Genomic DNA, 22438 nt, shown 5'->3' with positions numbered 1-22438 from the left:
GCCGTCTTTGTTGGCCTTGTCAGTTTTACAGCAGGCCTCATTATATTTACTTTTTTTCTCAAACTTAACTCCAGGGATTTAAATGATTACATGAAAATCTCAGCTTTCATTTCTGTATATTGCAATTCCAGCAAAAAGCTGTAGAGACAAAAGTACAAAAAGCTATGTTGTACCCTAAAAAATTATTGAGTCCCTAAAACAAAACAAAGTCCCTCAAACTATTTTTCAAATTTCACCATTTTTAGCCCATCTTGTGATACTGTAGACTGAACAATGATTTTTAGATGTCATGGTTGGCAACAGTATGCTCTACACACTGTTTTATGTATAGATATTTCTGAGGCATTATCAGTATTGTTCCTAAGCACTTGCTCTATGCTAATATTATCATGTATTTGTCTAGTAGTTTTCACAAAAGATCATGCATATTTTATACATACAGAACTATACAATGCTGATTCTCTGAAAAAAACCCACAGAACAGATTGCTGTCGTCTTACTGGCATTTTACCATTCACAGTTGACAGATCTGTGTGCTGTAACTTTGCCTTCACGTGTACTTTTACAAATTACTACAAAAAATAATACTCATTTAAAACTCCTTGTCCCTGCTTTGGAGACTTAAATAGGTTTTTTATTGTATGATCTCAGCTTTATATTAGTAGAAAGAGTTTTGTAACTCTTTCATAAGGTGTAGCAAGTTACTAACATAAGATAAAGAAAACCTCTTTAAAACATAAGAATATCCAATAGTTTTAAACTACACTCCACTCAAACCACTGTAATGTAGTGTAATATATTTGTAATGTAATTGATACAGGCAACATAAGTTATCAAAAATATTGGCTAACTATTATTATTTAAAATATTGGCTAAATTAAGATCCCACAGACTGACTACCCTAATTGATCTTGAGTTTTATGGTGTTCAAAGGATAAAAAAGGCTGCATATGGCACAAATAAATCAAATTGAACCATTACATCTACAAACTGATTTTTTTTGGCTAAAATTGTAAGCACTTGACTCATAAAATTTTATCTACTCCTAACAGTCCTCTGCCAAAACAAACTTAGGTCACTGAGAACAACAAGAGTGGCTTTTTCCTTTTTGCCTTGAACCCGAGAAACTTTGCAACTGAACCATTGCTGTCCAGAATATTCAGACCATGGCTTTTTGCTTCATATTCCTGCCCACTCATGATATTTTACTCCTCTTGTGGAAGATGCAATGCAATAAGCACGATCTTGAAACCATGTCCTTTTCATCCATATAATGAAGTTACAGTGTATTAACTAGAACGGCATTAAAGCAGCATGGGCAACGGAAAAAGATTATTCATACACAGAAAGAAATTATAATTATTACAGCCTATATCTACTCTTTTCCTGTAATGGTTTAAACCATAATACCTTTGTGGTTGATAATTTGAATCATTAAAAACACACAGGTTGGACTCATATGTAATTTCCTCTCACTATTTAGGTAATACGTAAAATGACCCCACACAAAGCAGCAAAGTAATTTGATTTACTTCCAGTAAGAGTACTTCTGGTACTCTTTCCTTGGGGCACCTGGGCACCAGTGCAGCTCTCCTGATGATGGGGTATATATTAGCCATCACCTTCAAACATTCTCCTGTTAACGTTGCTCTGAGGTGATGATACAAGTTTTGTGGATATTTAAACAGATTTGGACAAGTGCAAATAGCTCCATTTATCCTTATCTTTTAACTCTGCTGTCTGAAACATCAACTCCTACAACACAGAATATCATTTCCTTTTGCCAGCACGATAGTGCACAGTAAGAAATTCCTTCATGGAGGTTCAGACATCCACAACAAGAACAGGTTAACATGTCTAAAGATAATTTGAAAAACCCTACATATGTGTTCTAGAATCAGGCAGCCCTGTCTTGCCCTGCTACGCGTGTGTGCAAGGACTATCGTTTCCAATGGAATTAATTCAGCATTAATTAGCAAATTTCTTGGTCCCTTCATAGCCACAGTCTTACAACAAAGAAGTCTGACCACGAAAGCTATACGCTTGCTTTGGGAAAGCTGCCTGGCAGAAAAGGACCAGGGGGTGCTGGTGGACGGCCAGCTTAACATGAGCCAGCAGTGTGCCCAGGCGGCCAAGAAGGCCAACAGCATTCTGGCTTGTCTCAGGAATAGCGTGGCCAGCAGGAGCAGGGAAGTGATCGTGCCTCTGTACCCGGCACTGGTGAGGCCTCACCTCGAGTGCTGTGTTCAGTTCTGGGCCCCTCTGCACAAGAGGGACATTGAAGTGCTGGAGCGTGTCCAGAGGAGAGCTACCAGGCTGGGGAGGGGTCTGGAGACCAGGTCATGTGAGGAGAGGCTGAGGGAGCTGGGCATGTTTAGCTTGGAGAAGAGGAGGCTGAGGGGAGACGTCATTGCCCTCTACAGCTACCTGAAAGGAGGTTGTAGAGAGGTGGGTGTTGGCCTCTTCTCCCAGGTGAATAATGACAGGACGAGAGGAAATGGTCTGAAGTTGCGGCAGGGGAGGTTTAGATTAGATATTAGGAAGAATTACTTTACTGAAAGGGTGGTCAGGCACTGGAACAGCCTGCCCAGGGAGGTGGTTGAGTCACCATCCCTAGAGGTGTGTAAGAAATGTCTAGATGTGGCACTTCAGGGCATGCTCTAGTGGCAGAGATTGTAGGTTGGTTGGTTGTGGTTTTGTTTTGGTTTGTTTTTTTTTTTTTTTTGGGTGTGTGATTTTGGTGTGGGATGAAGATTCTATGATTCTATGCACCAACTTGTTTTCAGCCCCAAATGGGAACAAATGGCACGAGATACTGCTGCTCAGAGAGGAGCATTAGAAACCCCACTAAGGTACGGAAGGCCAGTGGAAGCACAAACGACACTTTTCAGTTGGTCAGAGAAGGATTTCTACTTTTAAGGGAAGATGCAAGCCTGCTTAGTGGCTTTTCATAGAAAATGTTAGGTTTTATAGGAATTACTACCAAACTTAACGTTTTACTCAAAGCTTTTTGTTTGTTTGTAGGAAAAAGTGTGAAGAAAATTCATTCTACAACATCTTTTTCTAACAAAAACATCAGCTGTACTAAGGCATTGACTAAGCCAAGTAAGACAGCACTACGCAGTGTGTTAAACCAAATTCACACCAACACTTCTTAAAGTGAATGACAGTTTTTCTATTCCTGGCGTGGTAGTACAGAATCACCTTCAGCGAATAACCAAATTATTGTTAGAATTAGTTGCAGGCAAGAGGCTTTCCCTAAACAGTACCTGCTGCCTGGCATGCTGTGATTTTGCAGAGAAGGAGCAGAGGCTGTTGCCGTGAGGGAGCAGGCAGCTACACAGAGGGCAAGGAAGAGCCACCGCTGGATTACATCTGCTTTCACTTTCTGAACCAGGGTCATAGGCTCATGTCAGTACAGGAAGAACAGTGACACACAGCCACGATCACCATCGAGTCTGGGGCATGGGCATGATGTCCATCAGGAGCATCCTTTGCCCGTTCCGAAAGAGCCCCGCAGCATCCGCCCCACTGAGTGCCAACACCCAGCACAGCCCCAGTGCTCCGCAGCAGGGGGAGCTGAACGGCACCCCCTCATCAGCCGGCAATGAATCATCATTAATTCTACATGGGCATGATACATGATACACTCATGGCAACAGTGAGTTCAGGCAGCCTTTATCCTACCTTGATAAAATTTAAACTTCAGGGGAATAGTCAGTCTTTTAAGATGTAAAAATTGACTTGTGTGTTTATGGTGTGTCCTGGAGAATTCACATCAGTCATCACTACATTACAAGCGTCTGAGTGGGAAGCATTACGAAAATTATCTAATGAATTTCATGGGGAGTTTGGCAGCAAACCTTCAAAAGCACAAGAGTAAAACATGCCAATTTTGCCAAAGAAAACAACTGTAAACTTGATGGTTCCACATAAAAAATAAAAGGGCATAAAAGCCTTGGATCGATCTAAGTATTGTAGACATAGTTCAACTATTTCAGCTGATAACTAGCAGGAGCTGGATTTTATTTACATGGAGCCATTTCTCTGGATCCCAACATAACGTCTGTAAGTAGATAAAGTCAATTCAAGGCAACAAAACCTGTATCAAGAAGATCTCCCCTGATCATGAATAAAATAAAATATCCTATCTTTAACATTTTGACAGCAATCGTCTCAGCCTCGTTGCTTAAAATGCAAGAAGTAAAGATTCTAAGAATATGGCAGGTTGCAAACCCACAGTGCCCAGCCTGCAATGAAGGACATCATCAGTATCAACCCTCTTCGGGGTTATTAAAGATCTTAACAGAGTCACAGTTTGACAAAAAAATTAAAACCTAGCTTTCTACTATTTCCTGGGTGACTACATGAAAATTCCACACAGAGCTCTATTTCACTACTGTTATTTCTAACTTTAAGTATTATCTGAAAGAGATCTTACTTTGGGTCTCAGCCCTGGTGGAAAGCAGGATTTTTCAGCTAACAAGGGCCTGGAGGTTTTACAAGACCACGGGGGTTTTCAAAATGTTCTTCCACTTTTGTAACAGGCAAATTAATAGATGACGGGCCAGATGCAAAGTGGCATTTTATGGATTACTTTAAAAAGATACTCATGTTGTAACTTCAAGAGTGCTTTAAGACAGGCAAGCAGTTAATGAAGTACAAACCCAAAGTCAATGTGATCACTGCTTTATTGTCATTGTTCTGTAATGGACTTCCTCAGAAGGAGTTGGCATTTTTTTCCAAAGGTAAAAGACCCGCTAAAGTACTCTGCTTTTAATAACTGAAACTCCTCACCCCTGAGCTGTCACAATTCGCCAGCATGCACTTCTGCTCCATTTGTATTTCCATAGGCTTCAACATGCCAAAAGGCTGCTCCTATTACTAATGGCGATGCTACAATTGCAGGGACATAGACAGGCAGGAAGGGAAAAAAAACAATACGCATCACATGCAAAATAATCACACCAGGAGCAGAAATTGATCCAACAGAGACACATGCATTCTCTAACAATCCATCAACAAACAGCTCTCATGCACAGCAGATTTAAGAGTTTTTATACAGATCACTGCAACTGGAGATAACACTGAGAGCATTTGTTAACACCTGAACATGTATGCATGGTCTGCTTGATCTCCTTTGCATCTTTCTGCTGCAGCAGCTTCATTTAGAGCTGTGCACCATTTCTTCCTCCCTACCCAGCCCAGCAAAACTGGTAATAAACAAGTAGTATCAGAGCACCCCTTCTGACATGTCTGCACAGCCCTGAAGGGGAGCTCTGGCCATGGAAAATGCCTCACTCAGATCCAAAACTCTCTACCGGCCCATCTCACAAATCAATTTGCAGCTCATGCAAATGTTATGAGAACATCATCCTATTTCATGATCAGACAGGCAACAAAATCATGACGGTCAAGTCCTTTCTTTTTTTTTTTTTTATCATGTTGCTGCACTGTCCGACACAGGAAGCAAACAGATGGAGCTTTAACTAAAACATATGGCACTGAATTTAAAAGCAAAATGTTTGGAGTCTTCCAGTGGACTATGCTAATATTCCTACATCTCAATAAAATGATAAATCTGACATGCTTTCACTCCACACCATACTTTACATGCTTCATACCAAAGACAGTAAAATAATTCCTCAGCCCTTATATGTAATGGATAGTTATGAATATACTACATGTCACTCTTGAATAACTTTTCTAATTCATGTGACTCTAAAAAGACCCACACTGTGTTGAAGACAAAGCCCATCACTAATGCTGAAGTCCAACACACTTTAAATCAGGGCCGTATTTGAAAAGTGATACTCAACAAAGCAGTGTGAGGAGAAACGGAGACACATGTTTCAATTGCCAACAGCGCAAAGTCAACAGAAAAACAGAGATAAAATAAACACAGCAGTGCACCACGCTACAGCATATGCCAAATACACCACAGAGAAATGACTATTATGTGCTCTTATTCATTAAGTCATACACAGAAAGGCTACTAAACAGGGGCAGAAAGTTTATCACTAAGCAAGGATGTGATTCACTGTAATTTTACAAAGGTATTTGGAGCTCAAAACAGGGATTGACTGCAGGACATCAGAGGACAGTGTCTTGCTTTCTGAAATGCCCCCGAGGCAACAGTACACTAATGGCCGCGTTCTTAAACCCGCATTTTAAAGGACAGCTCAGAGGGTGGACTAGCCATTGTCAGACATGCTCTACCTCTCTTGAGGGGTCCTAAACCTCTACCTCCTTCACTTCTTGAAGGTGAAGGCTAGTATTTCAAGTGTGACTACCCAGAACTAGGTAGAGCACGATACCAATACTGAGAAGGGCTGAGCACACTCTGCTTTTCTGTCTGAGACCAAAGCCCATTAATTGAAAGGATACACACCACCTCTATTCACTGAGCAGGGCCGTATCTGAAGAAATCAGGGGAGCAGCAGCACTTCATTCTGCTATCACCAACCCAGAGAAACAGCACCTCCGTTTAATGATGCTCATCAGCTTCCGTTACCATGAGGACTTCTCAGAACATTATGTTTAATTTAAAAAACCCATACCCAGCCTTCACAATTGAGAATTAGGGCTGTGAGGATGATTAGGGGACTAGAACTTCTCTCTTATGAAGAAAGGCTGAGGGACTTGTCTTTTCAGTCTGGAAAAGAGACGACTGAGGCGCGATCTTATCAGTGCTTATAAATACTTAAAGGCTGGGTGTCAGGAGGATGGGGCCAGGCTCTTTTCAGTGGTGCCCAGCGACAGGACAAGAGGTAATGGGCACAAACTTGAACATAGCAAGTTCCACCTAAACATGAGGAGGAACTTCTTTACTGGCCAGTGCACTGAAGAGGCTGCCCAGAGAGGTGGTGGAGTCTCCAACTCTGGAGACATTCAAAACCCGCCTGGATATGTTCCTGTGCAACCTGCTCTGGGTGACCCTGCTCTGGCAGCGGGGTTGGACTAGATGATCTCCAGACGTCCCTTCCAACCCCTACCATTCTGTGATTCTGTGAGAACTGATCATGGACTACACCTAGCACTGAAAACAGTCTTCAGCATGACCAGCAATAGGAAGAAACTTACTTTTGCATGAAGTTCTAGCTTCTGGTGAATACGTTTGCTAAAAGCAGTATGAATTCATTTGAACATTGACTATGCGGCTGCTGATGTCCCACTTCTTAACTTGTTTCTCACATATTACAAGAAAATCAGTTAATGGGCAAAATTCAGAAGCAATGAACATTTGCCAAGGGAAGACTCCTCCAGAACTTCCAAAATAAAGATCTCTACCCTCCCCGCGACTTTTTTTTTTTCTTAAAGAAATGCACACAAAAACTACTTGGTTTTGTGTACCTTCTGACAAACTGAACTCTTTGTAAAATATAAAAGAGTGCAAATAAAATCATTCTAGGTGAAGTAATATAACCTTAGCTACGGCTCTTACATTACATCTTTTATTACAAATTTGTTGCATATGAGCTAATATCAACAAAGTGAACAGTCAGCATTTTGGGACATGTGTGTTCGAGAATGACAACATCTCTTACTACATGGAGTGAAGAAAATACCATCCTTACAAAATTCTTAGCAAAGTTATTCATACTTTTATTACATCAATTCATGCACTATGTCATGTAACTTGATGTAACTTAAAATAGAAAAAAAATGCATTTGACTCTTAAGTTAATATTTTTGTGGTATCCTAACAATTTTCTTTTAGGTGCTGATTTGCAATCTGATTTGTTATATTTAATCTGAATTTGCTGAGTTGGGTTTTGTCGTTTTGCTTTTTTAAAGACACTTTAGGAATAAATCCTGGATACTTTACCACTGAATATACTCCTAAATAATGATATATTCTTTGTCCATCAATACTACGATATCCACCACTGTAACTGTACCAGAGTAAGAAATAACTTTTCACTGAATTTTATAGCATATTATTGTGCCAGAATACGCCACTGAACAGGTGTCTCCCCAGATTCAGGCACCTATGTTGGTTAGTATCATGAAGCATTAATGGACCTGAAAGAAACTGGTCCTCTATAACAAAAGCATTATTATGTTTTCACTACCCTTACTCTCTATGTAAAGTTGCAACTTTTCTCTCTCTCTTTCAAAAAAAAAATTATATGACTATATTTATAGAATATACCCTTTATGGACCTAGCTGTAAAATCTACTCCTTTTCCTAAAATGCTTAGGAACAAATCAACGCATACAAAAAGTTCAAACTATTTTTTCCAACATACAGAATTACCTCTACTACACTGCTCGATCACCTTTCATTGGGCTCCATGGTTAAAGCTAATGAAGTGTAGAAGGATTGACTGTGAAATTCTGTAGACACTCATTAACCAGGCTGACCAGCTCTTTCTCCCACAACACTAATAATGGTGTGAATACACAGGCATCTTAGGGAATTATGCCAGGTTTTCTAGCTATCTTCTCTAAAAATAAGTATATTATTGACTTTCTAAGTAGTATCCAGTCACTGACTGGAGCCATACTCAGCCTGATTTATTAATGAACACTGTCCCAAAGCGGCAGACAGCCTTTCACCCACAGAGATGTGGGCCACACTGGCCCTCCCACTGAAGACCTATCTGTTCCATCATCCAGGATATCAGTGTTAAAATACACCAGAGCCCAGAGCAGCAGAAGCTGCTTCTCTTTCAGAGGACTCTAGTAGTTTACCTTCTCAGTACCAGTGGCTTACAGAACTAGAAAGCCCTGAATCTGCTTTTTTTTAGTACAGAATTAAGGCACCCCTTAGGTCCTGCAGGTCAAATGCAGATGGACATCGAACAGCAGTACATCCTATGAAAAACACAAGGGTGACACAATATGGCACCTATTGAATGAATAGGAAACCTGAAAGCAAAATCTAAGCTAATTAGCCAGCTATACTGAGGGTAGGTAGGGAGTATTAAAGGGTACTGACATAAATTAAAATTGAAGATTCAGCTTCTTTTGAAGACATTAAAAATTAATTCACACCAAGGCTGACAAACATTAATATTTTTAGGTTTAAAGACAAATTCATAAGTTCTAAGCCAGAACGAGAATGCCACCTCAACCACGATATCACTAGTGCCATGCTGTAAAGTAGAGCCTGGCTTATTCCAAACCTTCTAAATTTTATAGGCTTTGCATGCCCTAAGGGACCAGTCATTAAAAGGTCACTTCAGAAATAAATTACTTTCTCCCTCATGGCAAGTTTCTGTGAAGTAAAAATCTAATGTTGACACCTCCCCACAGAAAGGTATTTATTGTCTGTTCCAGAGAGGGCAAGCAGGGCTATGAATCTGATGGCAGTAACAGAGGCACACAACCGAAAACAGGAGAGAATTCAACAGCCATGGTTGGGAAGACTTCCTCTCTCCCAGGCACACTATCTCAAGCCACAAGCACAAAAAAGGCACCAAACAAACCTTCTCTTCCCACCCCTTTCCTTCTCTACTCAACCCTCTACGAAAGATGCTTCTGAAGACTGGAGTCTGTTAGGAGAATGATTAAAATCCTAATCATCAAGAGCTTGCAACAGATGAGCAGGCATAGTAGACAAATATTTCAGGAAAGCAGACTTCAATAAAAACAGTCTTTCTTCTTGGGTAAGTCTGTTACTCTGGACAGACTTTCCTCATCAGAGTGAGGATTCTAGGAACTCCTGCTCCTCCACAAAACTGGCATCACTCACAGAACCACACTTTTTAGCGGAGAAACAACAAGTAACAGTCTCATTTACTGTTAACCCTTTCCTGAATTTACTGAATTCTCTAACATCTGAACACAAACACTCAGGGTGTGAAATACAAGCATTTAAATCAATTTCCTTTTATCTCACAAGAAGCATAAAACTCAAAAGAACAAGATCAAAAGAGCAATATTATTTATAGCCATCTCCCATATGCTCATTCATCATAATGTTGACAGATTTATAAACTGAGTAGACTTAAATAAGCAATACAATTCAACTAGAACATGCATAAGTTTGAGCAGCCAGCAGTCTACATTCTTCAGTTTGAACAATCTGCCAGTATATAGGAGAAACGAAGGGGAAAATACAAATATAGTACACAATCACACAGATTGTGAGTACTCAACACATATGAAGCAAAACCCAACACCACTTACTTCAGATTTGGAGGATGTGTTTTCCTCCATGTCAGAATCATTGGCATCTACAATATCCTCAAACGGTGGCAGAGCAGCTGTCTTCTTTTCCAGTGCATCATTTTCAATTTTGACTCTCCCCATCTTGAGTTGAGATCTATCCTTTGTCTGTTTTCTGTCAGTTGAACAAGTAAGAATCAGCGGTGGGGCGCTAGAAAAACTTTTAAGTAACGAATCCGAGCCACTTTTTTTTCTTTTTTTTGCAGAAGGTTCATCAGAGTCCAGAAAAGAGGGCTTTTTTGTGGGGGTCTTCTTGTCTTGCTGCTGCCCACCTGTTATGGTAAGGATGGGGGTGTTTTCAGATTTTGGCTCCTTGGTCATGGGTTTGGGTTCCTTGAAAGCCATCTTAGGAACTATTTTTTCATCTTTTAGTGGTTTGTTTTCTTTGGGTTTCTTAGAGGATTCTTTGGAAGATTTGCTGTGTTCCCTGGAAGGTTCTTTGAAGGCACTTTTATGTTCTTTTGAGTCTTTAGAAGTTTTCTCCTTGTGCTCCTTTGTTAACTTGTGGGTCTTTGAAAAACTATTACTACTGCTGCTGCTGCTATTTATGTTCAGAATCCTAGTTGGGTCCTGCAAAAAGCAGATGCACAATTTTACAAAGGGAATGGGAAAAAAGGGAAAAGGGGGAAAAAAGGGAAAAAGGAACACTTAAAGTCCCAAAAGACAGACACAACATAGACACAGGATTCATATTAAAAATTTGGAACTGCAGGTTGACAACCAGAAACTGAAATACCTATACAAGAACAGATACAAATCCCATCATTTTGTTCAAATTACCTGTTACAAAGTGGTGAAACATAAGCAATTACCACTGCTTGTCAATATCTGCACACAAGTTAGCTTTGATCTTGAGAATTAGATATGTTTTTTAAGAAATATCATAAGATGAACGTGAAGAGAGTTTAGGAAACGTTAACCATGACTGTTAGCTATCAGAAAAAAAACCCACATCATAAAGAAAGATCAGGATAAGGAACCATATACTGTCAACAGAATTACTTCAAGATCAGAGCAAAACAAGTGCTCCTGATGACATTTCAGGCAAAGCTGAAAGTCCGATTCTCTCCCCCATCCCACCAGAGGGGAGTGAGTGAGCAGCTGCGTGTGGCTTAGCTGCCGTCCAGGATTAAACCACAGATGGGGCATCTACAGCCCAGAGAGGTGGTAGATGCCTCATCCCCAGAAACATTCAAGGTCAGGTTGGATGGGGCTCTGAGCAACCTGATCTAGTTGAGGATGTCCATGCTCATTGCAGGGGAGTTGGACTAGACGACCTTTAAAGGTCCCTTCCAACCCAAACCGTACTATGACTCTATATATGCAGATGTGGTGTGCCTGGCTGTCTAACACTGCCACAGATTTACAGAACTGCAGAGGAGGAAACACATTTAGCTTTTCTTCATTTCTTAGCCCTTTCTTAACCACCGTTTTACCCAGAACATAGATGGGACAGCAACAGTGTTCTGCAAACTGAAGGATGAAAGCAGGACATGGCCAGCCTCAACCTCCACAGGGGCTGACTAATATTAAAAATACAGTCACAACTGCTCTGGAAAAAAACCAACCCCACAAAACAAAGCAGTATTAGCCTGTTTAATGAAGGTCGTGTCAACAAGAGGAGAAATTAAGACTGAGAACTCATCCACTTGTGTGCTTCCTGTTGGTGGATAACTAACTACTTATGACTGTCTGACCGGGATGTGTTAAACCAGTATTTAATACTGTAGTCACCTGAATGGTTTACACATATCATGTTTGCAAAAAGAGCAGTGTCTCCTTCTCTTTAGCAATGGGTGGAAACAATTAATTAATAATTACTTTGAACTGCTTTCCCCTTATTTTAACTAGTTTCCCATTACCTTAACTATTAGTGAAAGACTTGAGTTTTCACACAGTGCTGCACAAATTATTCAATTGTGCTTTTTGTTCAGATGTTTCTTGCATCAGTACTGCAAATGTATTTTTCAGTCAGATTTAGAAATCTAACTGTATCTATGTAGTATATATGCATCATCATTAACAATGGGCAGAAGCATCAACAATGAACAGTACCATGATGACATCTGAATGCCTGAACATAAGGCACTTCCCTTACTTCCAGTAATTAAAAAACAAAAAAAGCACTAGTCATTCCCTGAGATGTTTTACTTTAATCAAAACTCCTTTCCTGGTGATTTTTTTTAAATTAAAAAAAAAAAAAGTCTCCATATTTTGATGCAAGACCAGCCCCAAAAGTTGACATATGAACTAATTATTAATGCTTTTATCTTCACATCTTGTTCTATCATGCCAGAGCTGTAAGTGTTGCCCCGAGGGGGAATAAAATATGTGTCATTAATAAACTAGATGGAATCCTTATGCTTCTTATTGGTCTCCTTACCATGTATTTTAAATTACTCCAAAAGGAAAGACTCATTTTAGTGGTTTTCCAACATACGAGAGCTGTGAAATCGGTCATGGGGTGCAGCAGCATTAAAACCAATAGGAACCTCAGAACTTTCTTGCCTTCTCAATTTTAAAACCAGACTTCCTTCCTCATTCAACAACATGGAAGCTGATGTTTTCATAGAAATCATAGTACAAGTATATGACATATTTATGACACACACACACATATATATATACACACAACCCTGCCATACTCCCTGAGAGCTACTCTTTCACTATGACAGCAAACCCATTGCTTTTATATCTGCATTCATTCTCTAAGTACAAAAAGTATCTTTTCTTATTTAAATTTCTGCAATGAGTCTAACAGAAGCCAACAATGACTTAGAGGAAACAGCAAGACGAACATAAAATTTGTAAGACAGAAAAAAACCAATTATATTCACTGGTAAAATTATATCAAACCTAATGATGAATGTGGAAGGCTGGTGGGAATGAAATGTGGCTATATATTCACATCATGTACAGCATAGATCTCATTGAAAATCAGAACATACTTTTGAACCATTTTCTTACTTATAAAAATCTAACTGCCCATTTAATTGTTTCTTTTCCTTCCCACCTTAAGAACTGTTGCAAGGAATAAGAGTGAATGATGTCCTTCTGCTAAGATGGACAAACAAAACAGTCTTTTTCTCAAGCTCATTATGTAAAATGGAGATTGTGGGGTTTTGACAGGTAAGATATTTACATACCATAGCTTACATTTGTGCATTCAACAAATATTGAAGCAACCCAAGTGAATGTTAGACTTTGATACATTGCATAACAAACTTCAAAAGAATAATACAGAGGATTATATGCATGTTAAAATAACTGCAGATGTTTTGTTTTCTTAAGCCCAATGACACCATGTACATATAGTACTTCCAGATATATATCCCCTTTCATAAAGCAGTACTAACAGATCTTTAAAAATAAATATTTTAGAAAGCATGATAAAAATCTGAAGCTTTACCAACAGAGAAAAACTGCTACTGTGACTGTTGCACTCAACTCCTGCTCAGACTTGGCTAACACAACTCATGCTAAGGCCTGATGTATGCTGGGAGCAGTGAGAGCACCAGGCAGGCAGGACAGGCGGCCAGAAAGAGCTAAGGGGCCATTACGAAGCCATGACCACCTGCAAACTGCTGTCTCCTCCAGCCATCGTCTTTCGTCACAATCTGCTAATTTATGGAAATTACATAAACCAAAGCTCCAAGTCAGAAGGTATAAAACATCAACTTACCAAAAAAAAAAAAAAAAGTTTTTGAAATGGATTCATTAGCAGCTGGATTGCTGAGGCTTTCGTGTTTCCCATGTGATACGGGGACACACACATGGTGACAGAGGAGGAAGGACGAGCACCCTCACCGTTGGCTAGGTAACTAATTTTATTTATTTATTATTTTTGCTCCTGAGTGCATGGACTGAGCCTTACATGTTCTAAATTACGAAACTGTATGACTTGAGCGGTGAATAAGTGAACTCATGTGACAGACTAGTCTGCGCAAAGGGGACTGTGCCCTAGTCCTTGTGTTTGTTTCTTGTATTTCTTAATGAACCCATGAAATAAAATTTAAATCACTGAGTAGGTTGTTCTGTAAATTTGAGAGATCCAAACGGACTGACAGCTGCTCAATAGGTAAACATTTGCAGATTAAAAGAATTCTGTAACTACACCTCAAGAAACAGTGTTGAACTCTCTGTATATCTTGCAGGGCCGGATTCTGACTTCACACCGTGTAATCCCCAAGTTGGTTGAACGTGAGTTTGAACAAGCAGTATCCGCTGGAAATCATGTCAAATCTCTCTAGTTGCTGACAGACATGAGGAACCTAATTAGCAAAAGAAGGAGTTGCTGGGAAGGAGGGAGGGGTGATTCATTAAATTTTATGAAGTCATTAAACCAAGCACATTGGCATGGCCGTGCCAGTCTATTGTACTGGGTTTAGGCTACTAATTTAGGATTAGTGATCATAAAAACATGCATTGTTTTAATTTGTAATAAAAAAGCATTTCTTCAAACGTTATGTTATGCCTATTGATACAATGTGTCCATCTTAAGCCAATGGACTAGAATTAGTCTCAAAGATGCCTCCCGCTCTTCAGAGGAAAAGAGGAGGAAAATATGTAAAAGGAATTACTTGCTCAAGGAAATTCAGACTTCTGTTGAACACAAATTTGTTTATTATTGAATAAAAATACTAACTGGGGGTGGGGGGTCGGGAGGAATCTAACATTTTGAAAGCCTCCACAAACATTATCGTATTCTTCCACTTGCTAGCTGCATGCTGGAGGTGAATTTACTTGCTGCTAGTTCTTACAGATTATTACAGTATCGCACATTTACAAAGCTTTCCACACTTCAGCTCATCCGGCCCAACAAACTAGTATGACCAATGACATCAGGACTATTAGAAGCAGATGGAGAATTACCAGGCTCACTGGTTTGACAGAGAAAGCCAAAAGAGGCAGCATAAAGCGATTGATTTTTTTTTTTCCTGGTCACACACAGGAATAAGAGCTTTTGGGTTTTTGTTTATAAAAACCACTCATTTCACTGCAGCTGACAATACAACTCATTCCAAAAGACGTAATCTTCCTAACTAAATGAATCGAGCTGTTCCACTGTATTCTGTGGATGTGGTATTTACATAATACAAACAGGCACAGTAACACAACTGATTTAAAAGCAACACAAGTATCTGTAGCTAGCCTGCAGCTATTTTTATATTCTGGAAAAATGCATAAAGTAAGGTTTCATGCATTTCTGCCTGTTCTCTGTATTTCCAAGACTAAAGCTTTGTTTTAGAATGAAAGTACTGGGGCTCACTAATATCATCTCCATAAAATTAAACACAAAATCACGGAACTTCAAGAATACAAACTTCTGAATTTTTAAAACATATTTCAGAAGAGGATGTGACAGAAAGCAAACTGACTGTTCTCTCTCACTTCATACTGCATTGTACTTTTTTATAAGTGAATGCTAAACCACTTCATTGCACTGGTTTTACTATCTTGACTGCAATTCTCCTCTAACCAAAAGAGTCTATGTGGTGTTTTGTAATGGCAAATGGGTAAGCAAATATTCTCTGGTTCTGGTTTCCCACGCGCAAGAGTTTAAAACCGACCTCAAAGTTTACTTTGGTATTCACAGACACAAAACAAACCAGAACCAAGCCAAGCACATCAAAGGGCTACTGCTGCAGCAGAAAAATCCTCAAATCACCCAGTACAGACACCTGGAGCAGATGCAGCCACAGTACAGACAACTTTCACCCAAGAACTACCAAGATCTTCCAATGGCTCCTATTCTAGAGGCATATCTAAATGAAATTTGGACACTGAAGTTGTTCCATCACTAGGGTTATTCCAAATTACAAAAATCTATTTACGTACTGGCTGGAACTCTCCTGCCCCTCAGCCAAAACAAAAACCCTAAAGACAAAAATCCAAGGGTTCCCAGCTCCCAGGATTTATAATAAAACCCCCAAACTTCTTTGTTATAGTAAAACCAAGGTTAATTTGTGTTTCAATTTGTCAAAAACAGATGATGATTCTCAGTAAGGCAGATATTTACAACTCTTTTTTATGAGAAACAAGAAGAGTTGGTCATTAGTGTATATTGGACAGGAAGAGACAAAGATTGTTGGCGGAGGGTAAAAATTGAATATTCTCATGGACTGGCAAGAAACAGCGCACTGATATAACTCTTCCCACTATTAAGAACTCAAGTGAACAGCATACAAGGTTGAAAAAAGAATGATTTCAAACAGATAGTATTGCTGCTGAAGAGGATATCCCAGGTTAGCACTGGCTTATGAAAGAATTTACGCTAGAGATTCAAGATTTACCAGGGTGTACAGTTACTAGATGGAGCTTTAGTGTAGGACTTGGTATCATGTCTGTACATCCCTGAAGTCCTTCTGCAGTTGTTTGGGTTGCTTATTTAGGCCAAGCCTCAGTATGACTGTTTTGTCACACGACGCGACACATGGGTGAATCAACATTACAGCCAAATCCAAAGAAGTGATTGGAAACTGAACTGCAGAGAGCTACCAAACCTCACAAGAACCCCTATTATAGATCATAAAGTGTTGAAGTAACCCATCTTCAGCTTCTGAGTAGATGGAGACACATCCTAGTCTAAGCAGTCAGACAATTATCTTCTGCACCTTGCATCACTTTGGTGTAGCCAGGTGCCTTCCTTTTAGGCATTAAGCAGTCATTTTAGCATGCCAAAGTTAAGTGCCTTCAGTCTAGTCCTCACATTCAATCTACTTCAGCTCCTCATTAGAAAAACAAAAATAATCACACAACCACATATCCTTTAAATGTTACAAGAAGACCTGCATTAGAGATTGTGAGGCACTCAGATACGATGCAAACCAGGCAGGAACATGTTAAATAACTTTTTTTTAATCCCCTCCATTTATGCTTACTGTTGTGATACATTCTTATCAATGGACAGGCTTAGACATACTCATAGAAGATACAAGATTTGGCACAGCAACAGAACATGAAAGTTACTGATAAAAATGGGTACTGCCCCTTGCAGTACATTCACTGCAAGGTTAAGTAACATATTCCAAACAGACAAGATGCTAAGAAAGAAAATCAAAACCCAAACAATTTAACAGAATGGAGAAAAGGCATATATGTTAATTCATTTATGAAGCAAGTCATTGTGTTGCATTTCTTATTTGAATAAATTACAAGATGTTCTTTATTCTCCCACAGCATTAATGCATTTTGTCAAACTGAAGAAATCATCTGCTGTTTCAGAAAAGTCCACTTGTATTACTCAGAAGGTTCACTGGACTATACCTTTTCACTATGTTCTAGGTTGGGGACTCAATTTGATGTCTTAAAGCCTGATGACACATTGCTGTCTTTGAAACGCCTACTAAAGAATTAAACCCTGAAATTCGAACGGAGTTAAAAATCCTAAAGAAAGCAACTTCAAGCTTCACTCTACTCGATTATCTTAAATAGTATTCAAAAATACTTAATAAATGCTATTATTATTATTATAGTATTTTCCCATATTCTTCACATTTCTGTAGATCGCACTTCCATCACGAAAATTCCCTAATACTACAACACACCATTAGAATTCCTTCTGCAAAAGGAGGAAAACAATCGTGCATGTACAAGAACCAGAAAAGCAGTACCTTCATTGGCACTTCTTCTCACAGCCACCCTTGCTCTGCATTGTTTTCATGTGATGAAAAGTAAGTTCACCACAGAGAAATGTCAAGTCCTATTATCACTGGACTATGTCATGAGACTGCAAAAATACCTATAAATACTTTTTTTCTCAAGTATATTCCTAGGGAAAGCACTGCGGGGTCAAGTATTTTCTAGCAAAGTATGTCTCACCTTTGGCCCATGAGATGATTTCTTCTTCACTTCCGAAAAAGACAGGGAGTTACTGGGAAGGTTGGGGAGATGAAGGCTCTGTCCTGAAGAGAACGATGTGCCATCTGACATTACCATGATCTGTTATAAGAGGAAAGCATGTCAGTCAAATATTACCAATGGAGAGAGTCTCATCTGCCTAAGGAACTAGCAAATCACATTGGTAATAGAATAAAACTCCAACAGTAGCCATGTTTCTCCTCAACAGCGGATGGGTTAATGAAACCACACTGCCATCCTCTACTTAATGACCAAATCATATCTTTTAATTTCTATGTAAATACAACACAAGCCCCTCAGAAAATGGCATACCTTACTCTATTATGGCTGCTTACACATCATGGCACACAAGTCTTTAGCACACTTTCTCTAGGCCTAAGCAGTGTCTAGTACACTTGAAAGCTCATCCCACCTGCAGTAAAAGGTTCTGCAGGTTGCTGACATCCCATAAACATGCATATACAGCAGTCTTTGCTTTCAACTAGAGCAATATGAAGGAAGACTGTAACGGGTATATGTGGCAAGGTTTGGGTGGCAGGGGTGGCCTCTGTGAGGAGAGGCCAGGGACTCCTCCATGTCAGACACAGCTGGATCCAGCCAGCTCCAACGGACCCTTTGCAGGACCAGGACATGTCTGAGCCCCTTACAGAATCATAGCATCATAGAACAGTTAGAGTTGGAAAGGACCTTAAAGATCATCTAGTTTCAACCTCTCAGGCAAGATAGTGGCACCTCACAGAAAACAGGTTTAAGAAAGGGCAAAACTGTGCAGGCAGAGGAGGAAAACAGAAGTGTCAGAAACTGCAGTGTGAACACCAAGATCAAAGAAGGAGGTGAAGAGGTGCTCCAGAAGCTGGAAAAGGTATTTCCCTGCAGCCCATGGCGAGCCCATGCTGGACCAGTTCCTGAAGGACTGCAGCCCTCCTGTGCTGGAACAGGGGGAAAGTATGAGGAGGGAGGAGCAGCAGAGAGGAGCTCTTACAGATTGACTGTAAACCCCATTCCCCAGCCCCCTGTGTCACAGGGGACAGACAAGTCCTGAATGAGGGAGTGAAGCTGAGCATGGGAAAGTGGTGTCAGGCAGTGGTAGTGTTTTCTTTTCGGTTTTTTTTTTTTTTTTTTTTGGTTGTTGCTTCTCATTATGCAAATCTATTTTAATTTGCAACAAATTAAATTAATTTTACCCAATTGTCCTGGTTTGAGCAACACAGGACTAACTTATCTTCTAATGCTGGGGAAAACTGCACTTTTAGAAGACTAGAGTGCTTGAATTCATGAAAATATTTACTGTGTAGCCAGTTAGGCTATGGGGGATTCAAGGTTTGAGTGTTTTCAAGCCTTGCCAGGTGCAGGGATGAGGAGCGAGGCCTGGGCACTTGACCCAGGCTGGCCAACAGGATTATTTCATACCATGAATGTCACATTCGATATAAATTAGAAAGTTTGCTGAGAAGTTCTCTCTCTCCCCCCACTTGATGGCGGCGGTCCAGAGAACTCCTTGCCCTGGTGCCGGACCCCTGAGCCCTTCCCTTCCTCCCGAAGCTGTTGCACTCGCCGTGTCCCACGTTTGCTGTCCACTGCTGGGAGCGCACAGCTTCCTGCTGGTGGAATTGGCTGAGCGCAATCCTTGTATGTCTTATATCAGTATCGGGATCAACACTGGTTCTTTAGTACTATTGTTAATTATTTAGTCTTATCCTATTAAATCTATTTATATTTCAACCCTCGTGTTTCCTTGCTTTCCCCAATTCCCCTTTCTGGGTATGGAGGGGTCATTGGGTGACAGAATAATTGTCTAAACAACAATAAATTATTATGGGTTTTCTCAAACCATAACACCCAAGTCGAGTCTGTTTTGCCTATGATGTTAACTGGTACGCAACCTCCCTCCTTGTCTTTATCTTGACCCATGAGCTTTCCCATGCTATCTTCTCCCCCTGCTCTGTTGAGGGGGCAGAGAGAGTGACCAAGCCACCGGGTGGAAGTTCAGCCCTTAGCCAAGGTTAAGCCACCACAAAGATAAACAGTAAAAACAGCATGATGTTTTTATGTGAAAGCAGTACCGCTGCGACTTTAACTGCAAGTTTTATCTGTTCTGTAGTACAGTAAACTGGATAGCTGGTCAGCAAGCAGCAATTCTGCCATAGCAAGGGTCTAGTTCCCTTCCTGGATTTTAAAGACTTTTACGTACAAACACTTCCAGAGACCACAGACAAATCAACCATCACAGAGCAGTTACCAGACATGGTAAGATTCATGCCTTCTATGGGAGTGAAACTCAGCTAGCTCCCATCTTCTGCTCCAGCGCTGCTGTACCTGGATTCTGCTGCTCCCTAGCACAGCTATTAATTTATCTATTTTTTCAAAACACTACATGCTAGAGATAGCTTTCCTGCTGTCTGACAAGCCCTGCAAAGCTAGAGAGAAGATGCCGAGCTCTGGACCTGCAAGGAAACATCCCTCTCTTCCCACTGGCTCCCATGCACAATGTCACGCTTGCTTTTGTGGATGCCCCGTGTGGTCACCTTTGCTTCTTCACATGACAAAAAATTCCCATACCATTTTTAGAAGACAAAATCTGGACATTCCAAATTGTGAGCCCTAAAAATTTCAATGTATTGAATCCTGCAGCCTATTATTTCATTATACATCCTATGAAAAATGGCAACTATAGATTCAAAATTTTAATGTGATTAACAATGTATGCAGTAAGACACAACTTCTGTTCAGACTACAGACTTTACCATCTGTAAAGATCACAAAGTCCAAGAAAGTCTCATGTAAAATTAACTTTTTGGCTCCTCTGATAAAAAACACACCTCTGTCTTCCAAACTGATTTCTGACAGAAAAAGGATACAGTCCTCATTAAAGTCCCCTATATCAGGAAAAAAGATATAAAAATCACTTACCTTCTCCTCCCTCTCAAAGAATAAAGTTAATATTAACATTAAGTAACTCTCCAGGAACTCTCCCAAAATGTCTGTTTTCTTTGCCAAGATTATCTATGTAAAAAGCCCCAACATCACAAATACTTTTTGGAATGGAGATGCATTTCCCTTTTGGCTAAATTAGCAAAGAGACAGCTATACATCCACTTTAAGTACTATTACTGCTAGAGCTCAGCTGACATAATTACAGCAATTTCTGCAGTGGGTAACTGCCCTTTGTCCTCCCATTAGTCAAACACACAGCCTGACAGATGTACTTCAGCCAGCTTTCAGAGCAAGTCTCTGCTTTTACGTTGGCACTATCACACTGGCAGCACATACTGCTTATGTGTGTGTATGTATATGTATATGGCTATATTAAGCCAAGGCTACCCAGAAGAAGCAAAAGGTGGGAATGAGCATACCACAGCAAGACATTAATTCTGGAGCAAGAAAGCAAGCTTACCAAAAGCATAGCAAGATTTGTCCAATACAGCCATGCCATATGTACTTCTTTTTAACTTGTTTTCTCCTTTCCGCACCATAAGTTTTCCGCTAGCTTACAGCTGCAGAGTACACTCCAATATGCTGAGGACACTGCCACAACCCGTGCTTAATCCAGGCACCCAAAACCACCTGCAGCTGGTACTTGTCTGCTCCCACAATGAATCACCTTCAGTGACAAAAGCCAGGAACATTATTAATTCCTTTCCTCAGCCCCTTCCACAAGTCAACAGCTCAGTGGGATCAGACAAGCTGGTGGAATAAGACAGGTTAATGAAGCAAGGTGAGACAACAGCTGGGCTTTAAACAGAGATTTAGCTTGACTATATTTAAGCAGAGGTCTAGCTGACCTCACAGTCTGTCTTTAGTGTTGTCAAAAGTGACAGTAATGGGACGTGTAGAAGTAGCGAGTTAGATGTACTTGTTCACAAATGTTAAAGGATTTTAAAAAACAGTTGGGTGGATTGGAGTATCTGGTTCTGGATAAGCATTAAAAACAAGGCCAAGAGAAAACAGTTATTTTCACAGTTTAATACCAGGATACAAATGATATGGAAACTACAGAATAGGTTTAACTAAGAAGCATGTCAAGAGAGGTGACTATCCCACTTTACACTGCACTGGTGTGGCCCCACCTCAACTACTGTGTGCAGTTTTGGGCACATCAATATAAGGAGGACATCACACTATTAGAGTATGTCCAGATGAGGGTGACCAAGATGGTGAAAGGCCTCAAGGGCAAGACTTTGGAGGAGCGGCTGAGGACACTTGGTTTGTTCAGCTTCAAGAGAAGGGTGAGGGGTGCCCTCACTGCAGTCTACAACTTCCTCAAGGGGGCAGCAGAGGTGGAGGTGCTGATCTCCTCTCTTTGGTGGACAAGAGGAAATAGAATGAAGCTGCATCAGGGGAAGCTCAGGCTGCACATTAGGAAAAGGTTCTCCACTGAGAGGGTGGTCAGCCACTGCAATAG

General features: G+C 40.3%; 1 protein-coding gene across 1 annotated transcript in view; it reads right to left on the bottom strand.

Moving 5' to 3' along the window:
* The window catches only part of MLLT3 (MLLT3 super elongation complex subunit), a 130496-nt gene that overhangs the window by 29632 nt on the left and 78426 nt on the right, over positions 1 to 22438 (bottom strand). The window contains exons 5-6 of the mRNA XM_063320973.1: positions 17998 to 18117; positions 10138 to 10746 (exon numbers count right to left, since the gene is read on the bottom strand). Coding sequence (XP_063177043.1) covers positions 10138 to 10746; positions 17998 to 18117 — 729 coding nt within the window. The remainder of the gene's footprint in view (positions 1 to 10137; positions 10747 to 17997; positions 18118 to 22438) is intronic.

The sequence above is a fragment of the Chroicocephalus ridibundus genome, chromosome Z (genome assembly GCF_963924245.1).
Source record: "Chroicocephalus ridibundus chromosome Z, bChrRid1.1, whole genome shotgun sequence".
Taxonomy (NCBI): domain Eukaryota; kingdom Metazoa; phylum Chordata; class Aves; order Charadriiformes; family Laridae; genus Chroicocephalus; species Chroicocephalus ridibundus.
This window is presented reverse-complemented; position numbering and strand designations above follow the sequence as displayed.